This window comes from Larus michahellis, chromosome 1 (assembly GCF_964199755.1).
Source record: "Larus michahellis chromosome 1, bLarMic1.1, whole genome shotgun sequence".
Lineage (NCBI taxonomy): Eukaryota > Metazoa > Chordata > Aves > Charadriiformes > Laridae > Larus > Larus michahellis.
The window spans coordinates 57,375,407-57,390,992 of record NC_133896.1 but is presented as its reverse complement, the minus strand read 5'-3'; the positions used below and the strand labels follow the sequence as shown (position 1 = coordinate 57,390,992).

At 51.2% G+C, this 15,586-nt stretch overlaps 1 protein-coding gene across 2 annotated transcripts; it reads right to left on the bottom strand.

The window, feature by feature from the left end:
- Positions 1 to 1,294: 1,294 nt before the first annotated feature.
- Positions 1,295 to 11,184, bottom strand: RAC2 (Rac family small GTPase 2). 2 transcript variants are annotated; one of them, XM_074572724.1, is made up of 7 exons: positions 10,974 to 11,184; positions 8,142 to 8,213; positions 6,355 to 6,472; positions 4,778 to 4,840; positions 3,679 to 3,838; positions 2,326 to 2,460; positions 1,295 to 1,558 (listed from the first exon to the last, which is right to left on the bottom strand). In XM_074572724.1, the coding sequence occupies exons 1-6, from the start codon at positions 11,006 to 11,008 to the stop codon at positions 2,330 to 2,332; spliced, it is 579 nt and encodes a 192-aa protein (XP_074428825.1). In that variant the 5' UTR covers positions 11,009 to 11,184; the 3' UTR covers positions 1,295 to 1,558; positions 2,326 to 2,329. The 2 variants fall into 2 exon arrangements, with proteins under 2 accessions (XP_074428825.1, XP_074428826.1); XM_074572725.1 differs by having other exon boundaries at positions 2,322 to 2,460; positions 10,974 to 11,148.
- Between the last annotated feature and the right edge of the window lie 4,402 nt (positions 11,185 to 15,586).

The following is a 15,586-nucleotide window of genomic DNA, read 5'->3' as shown; positions in this document are numbered from 1 at the left end:
TACTGAGAATTCATTGTTTTGAGTAATGTTTAGGATGCTAAAGGGAGGCTAGATCCCAGCCTCAAAGGCTTTGTGTCCCTTGGCCTTCCACAGGTATATGCCCACACCAGAGACTTCATTTCTGCTCTTCTGGAATCAATGTTAATACAATTTACGCTATCTTTGGCTGGGGCTTTTGCAATTCATCCGGCAGCAGCGCAGACATTTGTGGAACTCGCTGCCACAGGATGTCCTCCAGGGTTGCTCTGGACATTATCAGTCGATAATGTTTCACATCACTGAATTAACTGCCTTACTCAGATCCGGCCATGAATTGAATTTGCAGAAATTTCCCTGGCAGCAGGGTACCTCAGGGCCTTCACTGTGGCGGGTTGTTGCTGACACTCCCCCATGCACCTCCTCGGTGCCTTTGAAACTCAGAAGTGGTGCCGCGTCGGGGGAGTGGTGAGCTGGCTCAACTCCACCGTTGCTCCGTGCCCTCCTAGGACTGCAGGATTTTGCAGTGCCAATCATGGCACCCTGAGCCCTCCTCCCTCCCACAAGCAGTGGCAGCAGCAGCCACCCTGTAACACCTCTTACTCTCAAGTCCCTGCAATGCATCAGGAAGGCAGGTGCTCACAGCTTACCAGATCCATAGTACCGTCGGGACCACTCTCCTCAGCTTAATTTTAGTGACTTGGAGGCAATTTGTCTGGACTGGTGACTCATTCCTGGCTCTTTTCTTTTTTTTTTCTCCCCCCCCCCGCCCTCCCCCTTCCTGTTCTCGCTCTGCCGGTGCCTGGCAGCATGAGTGAGTGCCAGTACCGATATGACTGCGCGTGACGTGAGCTTAGCTGCGTTAATGCAGAAATGTTTTGGCGAAAGGGTGTCCCCGGCAGTTCCCACAGAGAGGAGTCTGGTCCCAGGTGTCCCCTCCCAAAGCCTGCATCTCACCCTCTGTGTGTCTGAGAAGGAAGACAACTTTTCCTTCGAACACATGGAGGAAGAGGAAGGGCAAAAAAGCGGAGGTGGACTCACCTCCCTGCCTTTGGCTGGCACACGATATTTGCACTTTGCTGAGGAATGCAGGGGGGGCTCAGCTGAGAACTCAGCAACTCGGTGCATGAATCAGGGCTCGTCTCTTCATCCTATAGCAGCTGGGGCTCCCCGGTACCAAGCGCAGTGTGGTGCAGCCCGGGTTATCACTGCCAAAGGAGGGGCACAGCTGGCAGGTACCTCCACCCCAGCTGTCCCACTGATCACCACTTCAGGACTCTGTGTCCTCCCCCGAGGCGCAACACATCACGGACATGGCGAGAACGTATGGTCTGTTTATTGGGTCTTACTCACTACGTTGTGACCTCGGAGGCTGGTGAGGAAGAGAAGGGTCAGCCAGGGTGGGGTGAGTGTGGGGAAGTTGTGCAAACGGACGAACCAGTGCTACAGACCCACAACAGTCTTTGAAGCCAGCCAGAAGTAAAAAGCACGGTGACCGCCACGAGGTACTGAGCTCCAGGATGCTGGAGCCGTCACTCTCCTGCGTGCTGGGCAGAGCCTGGCATCAGGATGGGGCTGGGATCTGTAGCCAAAAATGTGACAGACCTTGTGAAACCAGCTTGGACGTTTTCCTGCTCTCCCTCCCTCTGTGCTGGTGGTTGGTGGGAGAGCGAAGGGGCAGGGTCCTAGTTAGAAAGCTCTCACTCTTCTCTCTCCTCAGGCTCTGGCCGGTTTTGGCTCTTGTCCTGAAGCCCCCCTCCTCCCTCTGCTGCCTTGAGTTGAAGGGGAAGGGCAGGTGGGGACAATATGAGGAGTAAAGGAGTCTTAGGGGAGAAGCTGCTGCCTGCCAATGAACAGCAGCACAAAATCCCCCTTTCGATGAGAAGGGCTTGGTAAGAGGAAGGGCCATTGGGCAATTGCCATGAATAAGGAACAGCTTTGGGGTTTTGCTGGTTTTTGGTGGTTTTGTTTTTTTTTTTTTCTCTATAGGCAGAGGCTGCAACTTCACAGCTCTCACAGCAGGTCATCCCCAGGGCAGCTTGGACACAGTTCCCTCTGTGGCAGAATGTGACAGACAGTTCTTCTTTGTGAGGGCAGAGGTGGAAAATCTTGGGCCAACCTGCACCAGGAGATGGGGGCAAACCTGCCCATTGGCAGGCAGCAAGGAGTGGGAAGTAGTTCAGGGGTCCGTGTGCTCCGTCACACCAGCAGAACTGTTGTCTTGCTCCCTGTCTCTGAGGGTGACCCATCCCACCAGCCACAGCAGGTCATAGGAGCCCATCGGCCCTGACCTTTCAGGAGCAGGAACGGGCCACTGGTGTCACTTCCCAGGGGTCCTTTCAGACTTACTCGCTTAGAGGAGGCTGCATACTCGTTTCTTTGTCCGGGTGGGCTGCGGACAGAGGACCGCTCGGATGGCCTCGTCAAACACCGTCTTGAGGCCGCGCTGCGTCAAAGCCGAGCATTCGAGGTATTTCACGGAGTCTGTCGGGAGGAAAGCAGGTGCTGTAATGGGGAGGAAGGGAACTGGGGTAGGCAGTGGGGGTACCCAGGAGGCTGCTGCGAAGGGTCCTCAGAAGAGAAGCATGCAAGAGGAATGCCACAGATCACATCAAGCAGGAAGAGCTGCATGTGCATGTATCACCAGTACGTTTCTGGCTCCCAACACCTCACAGTCACAACACCCTCCTCCTTCGGTGCCCATTTTACAGTGTTCTGAGGCACATACACACCACCTAAACACTCCCTGAGTCTTGTCTTGAGACGAAGTCTCAAGTCTCCTCAGGCTTCGAGTGTCGAGCACCTCTGGTGGCACATGGCACCTCCCTTTCGGGATTCTGTACCCCCAAATTCTCAGAGACCTTGTGCTGAAGAGCAAGGCACCTGGATCTTGCCTGAATTGAATCGACACAGCTCAGGTGATCAAGCACCATTCACTCACTCAGGCAGTCTTGATTCAGGGCAAAACTTGCCAGCTGTACAAGACCAGGGTCTGCCCTTGTAGCCAGAGCAGAGCCATCATGTGAGGCCGGCTGTGTTATCCTGGTCGGACACCCTCTCCTCTGAACTCCTGGTTGAAAACTTCTCCCTCAAGCTGTGTTTCCCACCCTCTCTGCTGCCTCTGCATGCTGCATCTGAGAAGAGAGGGTACCTGGAACAGGCATTTGCGCTTGTCCCGAAATACAGGAGGGAGTTGATGCCCCTGGGGTGAATGATGGGGTTGAGACATGCCTGCCTGGGGTTGCATGTCTAAGCCCCGGTAGCTGGAGGCAGGGACAGGAAGCTGCAGTTGCAACTCTTCCTGAGAGATGTTAAAAAACTCAGTCTTCTGCCTCTTTCCGGATGTGGAGGAGAGGCCTCTGCCCACAGAGCAGCTGCGGCTTTCACAGAAAAATATTGGCCCAGATAGAAATCGCAGAGTGAAAGGGGAGGGGAATGTGCAAGTGCATATAATTTTGTGTGTGCATGTGTAGGATAGTGGCCAGAGAGAGGCAGAAAACAGAGGGTTGAGGGGCTGAAAATTCCTCAAGGAGCAAAACTCCTTCCTGAGCCTCCTGAAATGCATTCTGTCCCATGACCCTTGATGTGTCTCCCTGTGTCCCTTGGAGATACCTCCAAGGAAGCCTCATTAGGTTGAAGGGAAGGCCTTATCTTCTTCCACTCTCCTTTCAGTAGGTCCAAGATGTTGTCCCAAGCACATACCAATTTCCTTGGCCAGAGCAAGGCCCTGAGGGTAGGTAATGGGGGATAGCTTCTTCTCCTTCAACTTCTCAATGGTATCCTTGTCATCACGAAGATCCAGCTTTGTGCCCACAAGGATGATAGGAGTGCTAGGGCAGTGGTGCCGCACCTCGGGGAACCACTAGCAAGGGAGCAAAATGGCAAAGTTGTGAGAAGTTGTCACACGTATGGGCATGCACCAGGTAAACAAGGAGGCATCTGTCAAGGTTTAGGCTGGGCTGGCCATTAAACGAATGACAGAGGCTCTCTTTAACCTCTCCCTCCCTTCCCAGAAGAGAATGGAGAGAGAATAAGAGAGATAGACATGGGTTGAAAAGAAACTAGAACTACTTTAATTAAATACTAATAACAAAAAGAAAATATAATAATATCAGTAAGAAAAATAATGAAATATATACAATGGGGTGCCCATGGGATCAAACCCCTCATGGGGCAAGACACCCCTGAACAAATGTCAGGAAGATAGTTAACACCCTGTCCTTCCTCACAGCCCTTCCATTCAGTATTGGGCACTAAAGCCTGGCCTAGGCAAGCCCCTGTTGCTGGGTCCACAAGAGAAATCCCTGACGTGAAGCTCAAATTCGGTTAAGCAAAAGCACAAGCTGCTCTTCCCCCCTCCATGGCTCCCTGAAAACCAGGGAGAAACCTGAAAGTGGTAGGAAGGAAATACTACGTTGTTCTCCTCTCCATTTATCTCTCCCTTCTTCCCTCACTTCCCATGCAAAGGCTGTGGGTAGCTGCTTCTCATACCCTACGGACTGGTCCTGTGAGTCTGTGCTGGGACAGTCTTGGCTGAAAAGTGACATCAGAACACAAGCCTGTGGTCTCACAGCTGAATAGCCCAGCAAGATGAATATTAACCCTTTAACAGGGTTGGCTGCTGCCTTTGAGATGACCCAGAAAAGACATCTGAAGGAGGCTGATATTTTAGTTCCTTCTGGCTGACACAAAAAAGAATCTAGATGTCCCGTTAGCATTCTCCACCCAGTCATTCTCTTTGAAAGGCTACCACCAATCTCACCCTCCTCAACCCCTGGTGGACCAGGATACTCTGTCTCACCTTAGCACGGACGTTTTCATAAGATGCCGGGCTGACAAGGGAGAAGCAGATCAGGAAGACGTCCTGTAGGCACACAACCATGGTGCAGTGTTAGGATGAGAGCAGGGGATTGCGTGACAAGAGGCAGGGAAGGGGATGAAGAGCTGGGTGGGCAGCATCCTCCCTCTGCAATAAAGAGGGTCATGCTAGGGAAAGCTGTCTCTCACAACATAACACAGCCCTGGCTGCTGCTAATTGCCTCTAGGGAGAAGGATATTTGCTCCCCTGACTTGTGGTAACCATAGCCACCATTATCAGAAGAGCCAAATGTTTAACTACGAGGATGGGGTTTTTGCGGTAGGCACATTCGTCCTCATGGGAAATGGCCTGACAGTGTCCTGCTCATCTCTCACAGAACACCAGAGAGCTTTCAGGCCAGAATAATTTTGCCTGCTGTTGAGACAAAGCTTGGCTCAACCCAAAAAAGTGCACACGCAGGATGCAAATGAGTCTCGGTTACCCACATTAGCACTTCCCCGGGCATGGCAGAATTTAGATTTCCATTAAAAACAAAACAAAACAAAACAAAACAAAACAAAACAAAGCAAAACAAAACAAAACCTTCAGGGTTATATTTCTTTCATCCAACTTTGTCTAGCTAAACAAGGATGTCAGGCCCAACATATCCATTTCCATACTTCTACAACTGCCAGAGGCAAGTACCTTGGAGCACATCCAAGTACGTTGGAGAGCAGTTCCCCCACCTTTCCCTGGGATGTGTCCCAGGTGGGTGCAATCATCTCGCTGAGAAATGCACCTACTTACACAGAGTGCAGAAGGAGCCTAGGCAAGCAGCTTACACCAGGAGTCCGACTTTTAGGTGGCTGAACCTGGCTGAAACAAATAGTGCCTTCAATTCCTAGCCCTTTCAGTTACAGTGGCAACCTTCAGACCAGCGGCTGAGGCAGCAGGGTCTTTCTGAGCTTGCCAAGAGACTGCTTGGAACAACATCCTCCAGGGAAGGTGACCTTGAAACCCTGAAATCACTCTGTCAGCATGGTGAAAAACGTGATCACCAGTATCTGAGGAGAGGCATCCATTTGTTCTGTTAGAGGCTTGGGCTTAGTTGAGGCATCAGCAGATCAAATACATGTGTCCACACATCACATCTCTTTTGAAAGGCAGAAGCCAGAATAGTGGGGTTCATAAAAATATGAAAAGCTCCTGCCTCAGCTTCTAAATTCCCTGAGCAATATTAGCTTCACAAGAGGAGGGTTTTTTAGCAGGGTTGTGTAAAGCATCTGTCCCATGCTAAAATCAGCGTCAGCTGGACTCATAAGTATCTTTGAAGATCTCCATTTTCTTGCTAAGTTATCCCAGTAATAAATTTCATCTAAAGGCTCCAAAATACCCTTAGATATCTTTTACCTTTAGGGTTTCAAGGCACTTCTATATCAACAGAGGTATTCCCAGGAAAGAGCAGAGACAGATGGGAACAGTCCTACCACTGTGTTAGGGCAAATGTTGATTTCTGCAGTGGGAGACAGAGGCATATCTCAGGCAGGAACAAGGGATGAGGGGCATGGAGTGTGACCCACCGTCTGCGGGTAAGAGAGCGGCCTCAGCCTGTCATAGTCTTCTTGTCCAGCAGTATCCCAAAGCCCCAGGTTTACAGGCTTGCTGTCAACCATCACGTTGGCGGAATAGTTATCAAACCTGAAACGCAGAGACATAGGCTCAAACAGGAGAAGAGGGAGCCCTTCCAGGAGTGTAGGTGAGTTTCACTAGGTGTACCACAGAGCAAAGTGCGGGGATTCCTCTTCTCAGCTGATGCTGTTTTCCTGTAAACTTCTGGCTTATGGACTTCCCACTCAGCATCAACCTCCTCCCTATCACCCAGCTGTCCTGGACAGGTACCTGGCTGCAGCTCCACCTTTGCCACCATGCACGCAAATCCATAAACCCCGCAGCTTCCCCAGTATCCTTCCCACAACAGTGTCTGCTCTAGCCACCCTTGTCTTTCTTTTGTGCTCTAAAACCCACCTTTCTTCTTAAAAGTGAAGAAGAACCCATGTCTCTGTAGCTCCCCCAGAGCCCTGAACTCCTCAACACCCCTGCTGGAACTGCTATGCCAAGGTGTGTCCCCTTACGCTTTGAAAACCCAGCACGAAATATTTAAGAACAGCTGACAGGATTGCATGCTTGGAAGCAAAGACTTATTGGAAAAAAAAGGCGATTAAATCAACAGAGGTGTTCCTTCCCTGGGTTCTTAGAAAGTTTTCTTTCCTGTTCCTTTTGGTAGATTTTTTTTTTCAGGTTAAGGCGAGGGGAAACAGTGATAGGAAGGAGCCGATGCAAAGACCTTGTGAACGTGCTCACAGCACATGCCACAGTTGTAAGATAAGCTCTGCTGCCCAGGAGCACGAAATGGCCTCCCTTTCACATCTCCAGACGCAAGCCTCATACGGGAGGAGAAATGATGTGTGACATACAGAATGCATGGCCACTTCACGGCTACACGCTGGGAAGGGATGGTGCCCTTCCACCAACCAGCTTCTGAGAAGAGATGGAATTTTGTTACCACAACCATTTTTCAAAATGTCTATTGCAAATTGCTCTGAAGAAAAAAGTGAGTCTTGAAGGTTTTCCTGCACCTATCCTTCCCAAGGAATCTGAACCTGAGCTGTCAGTCTGACACATTATACCTAGCTCCTTTTCCCACCTCAGGGAGGTCACACTCCACACCCCAGTGGTGTGGTATGAGTATATGTGGTGCCCATCCCCAAATGTACCCCACACGCTGCAGGGAAACAAATGCATCTGACCACTCAGCCGAAGACAACCCTAACCCTGCTCCCTATTCCAACAGTCTACACGTGTCCCAGCCTTACCCACAGATCCGCTGGATTGCATAGGGCTTCTACTCTGGCAAAGAGCTGAATCCTGCACTCCTACCGTCAGGGTTACCAGTGCCTGCTCCAGTGACAGTGGGTGCCTTGGACAAGGAAGGAAGTGGGTACACGTGTCCAGTCCCAACTGCCTTCTCTTGGGTCTGGCTCAATTTTTGCAGCCTGCTGCCTGGTTGTTTTGCCTAGCAGGACCCCATCTACTACTTGTAAACATAGCAGGCAGAGAGACCCTTGCGTTGGTTTGTGTCTCCCAAATATCCCATTACGCCAGGGTTTTATAAGGCCACTTGTGCTTCTGGTGAAAGGTGGCAGATCCAAAGTGTAGAGGCACCTTTGGTAGTTTGACAGCCCTCCCTCTGCTGGCATGGAGATTGCGACCCTGCCTTCAGAATGCACAACAAGGGGTTTCTGCACCCCTTTGCATTCAGCTTTCCATGTCCCCACCCCATCCCAGGACCTGTTTATCTATTACTCACACAGTGGGGATGTATTCTCCTGGGAAGGCATTGGTGGTGTAGCTGATAAGGAGACAGGTTTTCCCCACAGCTCTGGAAGAGAAAGAAAAAAAGAACAGTAAGTCGTGGTAATGCAGGCGAGATGGGGATAGGACAATCCTTCCACACCTCTAAGCCAGCCCTGTCAGGAGACCCCTGAAAGCAGAAACACATTCGCAGGACCAGACAGTGCATAAACATAGGTTAGACAACCAGCAGGAAGAAAGACAGGATGTCACCCAGAAATGTTTGTTGTCTTTGAGCACGAAGAGTTGTTTTTACGGTCTGGTACAGAGATCACTCAGCCAAGACATATCCACTCTGAGATGGAGGCGAGGGCCCATTTTCCAGTGTGTGCACAGTGCCGTACGCTCACAGCCAGGGTAGGTGCATCGATTCGGTGTGGGAGTGCCATGACAAGGCTGCCCAGCCAGCTACAGCCCCCAAACACAGGCACTCCTGCCAGCGCTGTGGCCAGGGACTGGTAGCACCTCCTCTTGACTTAGCCACAACACTTTCCAGTCCTGCCTGCCTGCAGTAAGCTGCAGCATCACCCGCAGAGAGAGCTGTAAGCAGCCAGCAAGGTGCCTCTCCCTGTGGCTGACGGAGGCTGCTGGTGTTTCTGAGCTAGACGATGGTGCTTCCTCTCTCCTCAGCCTCCCCCACACCCATGCTGCAGCAGGTTGGAGTGTAAATAAGCCAGGGTAGCAGCACAGTCCAGACTGGGTGAGAGCACTGGTGTGAGGGAGGTGGGAATGGGGGCAGTAAGGCTGTCAAGGGGAGGAGAGTGCTGGGGAAAAGGCTGGAGTCCCGCTGCTGGAGATGCTCCAACCATCTCAGCTGTACCTGCGAAGTCCCCTGTTGCAGAGCTTCAGACCTGTCTTTTTGTGTGCCCTTGACAAGAACAGCTGGCATCTTCTCCCTGGTCACGAGGCACCTGCCTTGGTCACTGCACTGTGGGGCAGCTGAGGAGGAAACTGAGCTCTTCAGCATGCTCTGACAATTGTTTCTTCCTTCTGCAATCTCCCTTCCTTAGATCCTCCTCTCTCAGTCCCTTCTTTTTCCCCAGCTCCCTTGCTTCTTGCGTGTCTTAGAGATATTGAGGGAGGGCCATGGAGACTTCCTGAAGCTTTGCAGGTAATGGCTCAGGAGATCTACAGGACTGGGGGTGGGTCAGTCGTGAAAGGAGGGACAGTTCTGTATAAGTGTGGTTGAACAGAGAGGAGCACAAAGCATCAGTGAAAGGGTGAAGCTTACAACAAAGCTATTGAGAGAAGAGGTGAGGTTAGTAGCACCTGTAGGTTCCCGGGACCGAACTCGGGGAGCGTTAAGGGGTCAGTGATGCGTGATGGAGGGGGCTATGGGGCCAGAACAGCTACAGGGCAATGTGAGTGGCTTAGCTGAGTGGCAGCGGAAGGTCCTGTGTTTCATAAGGTTGAGCCAAGGAAGGGTGAAGTGGCTGGTATGGCTGGGAGGAAGGTGAAGGGTGATGAACAAAGAGCTCAGAGTGAGGGGGGGATGACTGGATTGCTGTGTTGCAAGATGGTGAGAGGGGAGGTGCAGTGTACAGAGAAGGAAAATGATGGGACAGAAGACGTTTAAGAGGAGTTGTGGTCAGAAGGGTTGAAAGCAGGACATTTTGTGGGGTTAGCCATGATATGAGGGGATTGCTGCCTTGGGGGATGGCTACAGAGTTAGTGCAATGTGTGAGGGGGAAACCAAGGGGTTAAGAGGGCAAGAGATAAATTCCCAGTGGAGTTGTTCACCCAGCTCTAGCTTGCAGCCTTCAGGGGACTTTTCTTAGAGGTGATGGTGTTTATCTGGGGCTCTGTCCTTCCTTGTCCATTCTCCCCATCCCCTGGCCCCAGCCCCTGAGAATACTTCTAACATGTACTATTATGTTTGCAGACTTCTTCTTCCCCAGGCAAGTTTTGAAGGAGGAAGCGACTGTGGGGAGCAGGGCTGCTGCAAATGTCTCTTCGTCTGCTACCTGATAGCTGCCCCAGATAACAGTCTGGCCAGCTCCTAGCTGGGAAATGAATTAACCTACTCCATGCCAAATGTGGACTCTCCTCCCCTCCTATCCTTGCATCTACTCATCCCCCTACAGAGCAAGAAGAGTCCCCATCCGCCCCATCCCTCCCGCCCCCAGCAGTACTGACTGCTTCACTTATTGATGGCTTAGATCGGGCCATTTCCAGGGATCACGGGACGTGGGCAGTGACGCCATCATGCTGTGAAAGCAAGGTTGCGTTACCTCCCACTCCCAAAATGGCATATACTCGTGCCTATCTCAGTGGAAAGAGCTCCTCCTCCTTGTGCCCACAGAAACCCCTGCCAAACAGTCTCCCCCACACCCCAGTACAATGTGCCAAGAAAAGCTGAACACAGAGATACCGGAGGACATCTCATCAGGACCACAGTGCTATGCCCTCTCTCAGTCAGCCCCAATGAGCAGATGGCTTTCAAGGAGCCATTCACCTGCAGAAGAGCACTTGAACCTCACAGGTTTTAAATCTGACTCCTACCTACAGGTTGAATCTGGCAGCTACACCACCACCTCCTGTGCGTGGGACAGACCTGCTCCATTTTCGATGCCCCTTATGCAGATGCCCTTCAAAATGTCCTCTTCCACACCCTCCTGAGAGGAAGGTCCCTTGCCCTGGGGAGGGAAGAGCGAGCGAGAGAGGGAACACAATTTGCAGGAGGTCAGAAGCAAAGCTGGGGAAGTTTCACCAAGCAGCTGCCTTCTTTCTTGTCCCTTGTCACCGCCATTCCCTCCCCGCATCCACAGCAAACCAGCCGGGTACCTACCCATCTCCCACCACGACACACTTGATGGCTTGCATGTCTCTGGACCCGTGGCAGAGGAGAGCACCCGGGGCAAAGGAAAGTCAGGCCAAGGCAAACAGCAGGGACAGACGGGCAAATTTGTCTATGAGCCCTTGTGCTGCAGTGAGCGACAGGTTGCAGGGAGGGAGGAAGTGGAAGAAGGAACTTTACTCGACGATCACCCTCCGGTCCCTCCTCCCCTCCCACCACAGCAGCAGCTCTGCGGCCGAGGCCGTTAGCTGAAGGCGGGGCATGCATGACTTCACGGTTGGGATGATGACTGCCGTAATTTATTTTTTTTCACCCCCCCGTGTCTCACTCACTCCCCTCACACCCCATCTCAGTGAACAGCTGGGGGCACCAAACTGCTTTTACAGGGGAGCTGAACAAGGGTTAGAAGCGGGGTGAGATACAGGAGAGGTGGATTTCCTCCTCCCTCCTTTATCATCCAAACTTTGGAGGAGTTGTAAGCAGGGAAGAGAATCTGAAGTGGGAGTAGTGGGGTGACATGGGGCAATGAAGATTTTCCAGGTCTTCCCAGTGCCCCTGAATGTCAACAGCAAAACGTCACAAGGAACAACGTTTTCTGTGGAGGCTGAACAAGGAAGTTAAGCAGCCTCTAGGAAGCAGCAGCCACCCCATGGCTGCCCTATCCCTCCTCTCCTGTGGTGATAAGGTCCTGCCGCTCTTCCCTACCTGCCCGGATTACTAGTACAAAGAAGTATTGTGTGAACCTTTGTGTTTACCATGAAGTGGAGCAAATGCATCAAGGGATGCAATGATCTGTTTTCTCTCCCCTGCCAGTACTATGAGAGCCAAGACTGGTGGATGGGAGGAGCCCCTGCAAACCAGCTTCTCCTTATCCACCCACTGGTTTGAGTTGGAAGGTACCTTTAAAGGTCATCTAGTCCAATCCCCCTGCAATGAGTAGGGACATCTTCAACTAGATCAGGTTGCTCAGAGCCTTGTCCAACCTGATCTTGAATGTTTCCAGGGCTGGGGCATCTTCCACCTCTCTGGGCAACCTGTTTTAGTGTTTCACCACAGTCATCATAAAAAATTGCTTCCTTATATCTAGTCTGAATCTACCCTCTTTTAGTTTAAAACCATTATCCCTTGCCCTATCACTACAGGCCCTACAGGTCTGTGCTTACCTTTCTTATAAGCCCTTTTTACGTATTGAAAGGCCGCAATAAGGTCTCCCTGGATCCTTCTCTTCTCCAAGATAAATAACCCCAACTCTCTCAGCCTGTCCTCATTGTCCTCAGAAGGTAAAAGGATTTTAGAGCTAAACAGCAAGGAAGGAATTACCCTAAGGAAGAAGAGAAAGGAGGCTCTATTCCTTCCTTTCCCTTCTCAAAACGAGGGTCTGCCTCCTCTTCCTTCCTTCTCCTCCCATGCAATGCTAAGCCTGGAAAAGTGCATATGTATGCACATCTGTGTGCTCCAGCCTGAACTAATGGGTGGATGGGCAGGAGATGGGTTTTATAGAAGAAGAGATGTGGTGCCACAGAAGTAATTGTTATTTCCAGGCTTTGTCAGGAGGCCAATTAGACCAAGAACAGTGGGTTTTCAGCTGGGATGTTCCTAAAGGAAGGAACTCTGAGGCAAAGTGTTTCTCCAAAGGTTGGTGACCTTTCCGCTGCTGCAGCCACGGGAGGCTGTTGCAACTAACCTGCTCAGGAGGAGAGCTCTCCCATCCATCACATGGCACTGGCCACAACCCAGAAATCTTCAACTGTGGAACATTTCCAAGTCTTGTGGCTATTTCAGAAGCACAAAGCGACCAGCTGTACTAGGTGTTCCCTCTGTGGGTGGTAGGGAAGAGGGAAGAAGGAAACCCACTGACTCCTCTGCAAGCGAGAGCAGGAACAGGCCATAGGAATACAGGTCAGAGAAGGACAGAAGGCAGAGCAACAAAGGCTGTTACAGGTAGAGCAGCAGCAGGAGCTAGAAAGGGCAGGCAGGTACAGAATACAGCAGGCCAGGAGACAGGGACTCAGTCAGAAGAGAAGGCAGGTATATTTGGCTCTAGAGAATGCTACTGGTGGATGGAGAAAAACCCTGGGCAATTGGAAACATTGAGAGCTCTCTGTAGGAGACATCTGAGCCACAAGTGAGGGTCCAACGAGCTGGAGCTGGTGGAGTCCCTAGGGATTCAGGGAGCTCTAGGTTGGGCAGGTCGCCTGGGAGAGGTACGTAGGGAGCTCACCCCTTTCTGGGCATTGTTGAAATTGCATTTAGACTCAGCTTCTCCAAAGGAACATTTCCATTTTCACCCTGTCTTTCCTCTGAAGGTTTCCAATAACCCTTTTGTGCCCGGGGAGAAGCAGGATGGGAAGAACAGAAAGTGAACACCTGGGATGAGAAGGATGGGGACTGAGGGGAAAGGAGCTGGGGAGAGCTGGAGAATACATGGAGTCTTACCTGGAACAGAGTAACAGTCATGTGAGGATAATGGATCTAGGGACGGGATTCAGGCTAAGGGAGACTGGATGGAAAACCAGCCAGTGGCACGGTAGGACCTGGTGGCAGGGATGAAGGAGGACCACTGACCTGCTGAATGACAGTGTGTGCATTTGTCCTTGTAGTCTGGCATATGGGCTTGTGGGACTGGCAGCATGGAAGGGAGTGGGGAAGAAGAAGACAAGTTAAAATTGGTCAGGGAGGAGGGACTGTTGTTGAGACCCTGTGTCCAGGTGAGCTCCATGTCAGTTACTGTACTTCTTTATGGCAAAGAATGAGCTGTGGAAGTCCTGGCGAGAAGGTATATATCCATCCCCCTTCTGGGGATTTTGTAAGATAATTGCTTGCTATTGCTATGGGTAGTCAGTTCTCATCCCAAGTCAGAGATCTGTGCTGTGAATCTATAAACGTCCCTCCTCTGCCAGTGCCTCTGTAGAGGGACAATAGGGATCTACATAAAGGCTTTTAGGGTGTTTCTTTCCATCATATTTAAATTATTAAAAATGGGATATGACATTCAAATAACACATATTATAATCACTCTGAGAACAACTGGCACATGATACATTAAAATCTCTCAGTTGTACATGCTGCAGGAAAGGGAAAGAAACTGCAGGATATAGACCCAAAGCCTCTAACTGATCACATACAGATCTGTTGCTGCTCTGATGTCCTCTCACACCACCAAGAGGTGCTCTTGACATGAGTTTCCTTCTGCATGTGCAGTGAGGCTGAGGGAAGGCAGGCACCCATCTAGGGCTTCTTGTTCCCTTTACTGAGTTTGAGGAAGACGCTAATGGGAAAGAATTGCTCAGAGAGACAGTTTTGTTCTGAGAGGCTTCCAGGGCCCTGGGATGGGTCACCTCCGAGTGACTCATCTGTGCTGGGTTTACACGGCACCCATGTGGGGAAGCAGGCAATGCATGATACCATTTTTCCCCCCACAAAGATCCAAAGCGGCAAGGAACTTGGGTGACTCCATCTCTCCCCTTCTTTTGGAGGGGGGCAGGGGGGTGTTCTGCTCCCTCAGAGAGGATGGGAAAAGGGTGAGGGGGCTCCTTCAGAAAAGGTGTTCGCACTTCACAGCCCTGCACAGGAGGGTGGGAGCTCAGCAGGAGGCTTGTCCTTCAGCACAGACAGAATAGCAGGGGGGAATCCTTTCCCGGGGGGCACACGAGGATCATTTCTTTGCACACACAGGGCATGGCCACAGCAGGTATTCTCATTACCCTGGGCCCTGATAGGATTTATTCAACGTGGGCTATCGCTCAGGCAATCCTGAGTGGCCGTGAGACCTTTTCTGTGTGTGCTGGGCCTCCACTAGGGAAAAGAGTAACTTGCTTCAGCCTGGCCAGGCTGCAAACTGTCCCCACTTGCTATATTCCCCTTTTGCATCTTCCCACTTCCCCATTCACACAGCTTCGTACCATCTGCCTCCTGCTTTTAGTTCTTGCTTTGCTGCTTCTCTTTTCCAAAAGTGCCACCCCTCCCTGTTGCTGCCCCCACCTCTCCCCTCACGGCTGGGGTTGCCACGCTCGTCTGAAAAGCCTGCCCCAAATTCAGAGCTCACATCATAACTGAAGAGAGGTGATGCGCCTCGGGCCATGATGCTCTCCAGTCCCTGTTAGAGAGGGCATGGAGCTGCTTCATACAGGGTCTGTTTTCTAACGTGGCCACACCAAGGGCATCTGTAGCCTAAATTTATCCTGTCAAGCAAAAGCTTAGGAAAAAAAAGAAGTTTCCAATCCAGCCTCACTGAACACAAACTACCTACGTTTACAATGTAACACGGAAGCAACTCAACTTGAAAACGGTTTTTACTGAGTCTTGGACCTGTCTTACTCACGGGCTTTTCTGGAGATCAGCCCTACTGCAATAGGGGCAGGTGGTCCATTCCTGAAACTTTGTGTCTTGAAGGCTCCTCTGTCTTCACAGTGTGAAAGCTCTCAGTCTCTCCAGTTCGGGGCAAAATATCAGGTCCGCTGACATCCTCCTAGCTGGAGCAATGAAAGAGGTTTACCTCCTCCATCTCTTCTCCACTATGTACCTGAGTAAGCAGAAGACCATGGTACAGACCTTTGGGCATCAACTTTGTTGTGATGGCTGATTCACACTTGCGCTTCCCTCAG

What these genes read in the sequence shown, in the direction of transcription:
- RAC2 (XM_074572724.1), bottom strand. Translation starts at nt 11,008, where the DNA reads ATGCAAGCCATCAAGTGTGTCGTGGTGGGAGATGG. An exon ending in TGTGTCGTGGTGGGAGATGG is followed by an intron (nt 8,214 to 10,973) that starts GTAGGTACCCGG and finishes TTTCTCTTCCAG; the next exon opens with AGCTGTGGGGAAAACCTGTC. An exon ending in GGAGAATACATCCCCACTGT is followed by an intron (nt 6,473 to 8,141) that starts GTGAGTAATAGA and finishes TCTGCGTTTCAG; the next exon opens with GTTTGATAACTATTCCGCCA.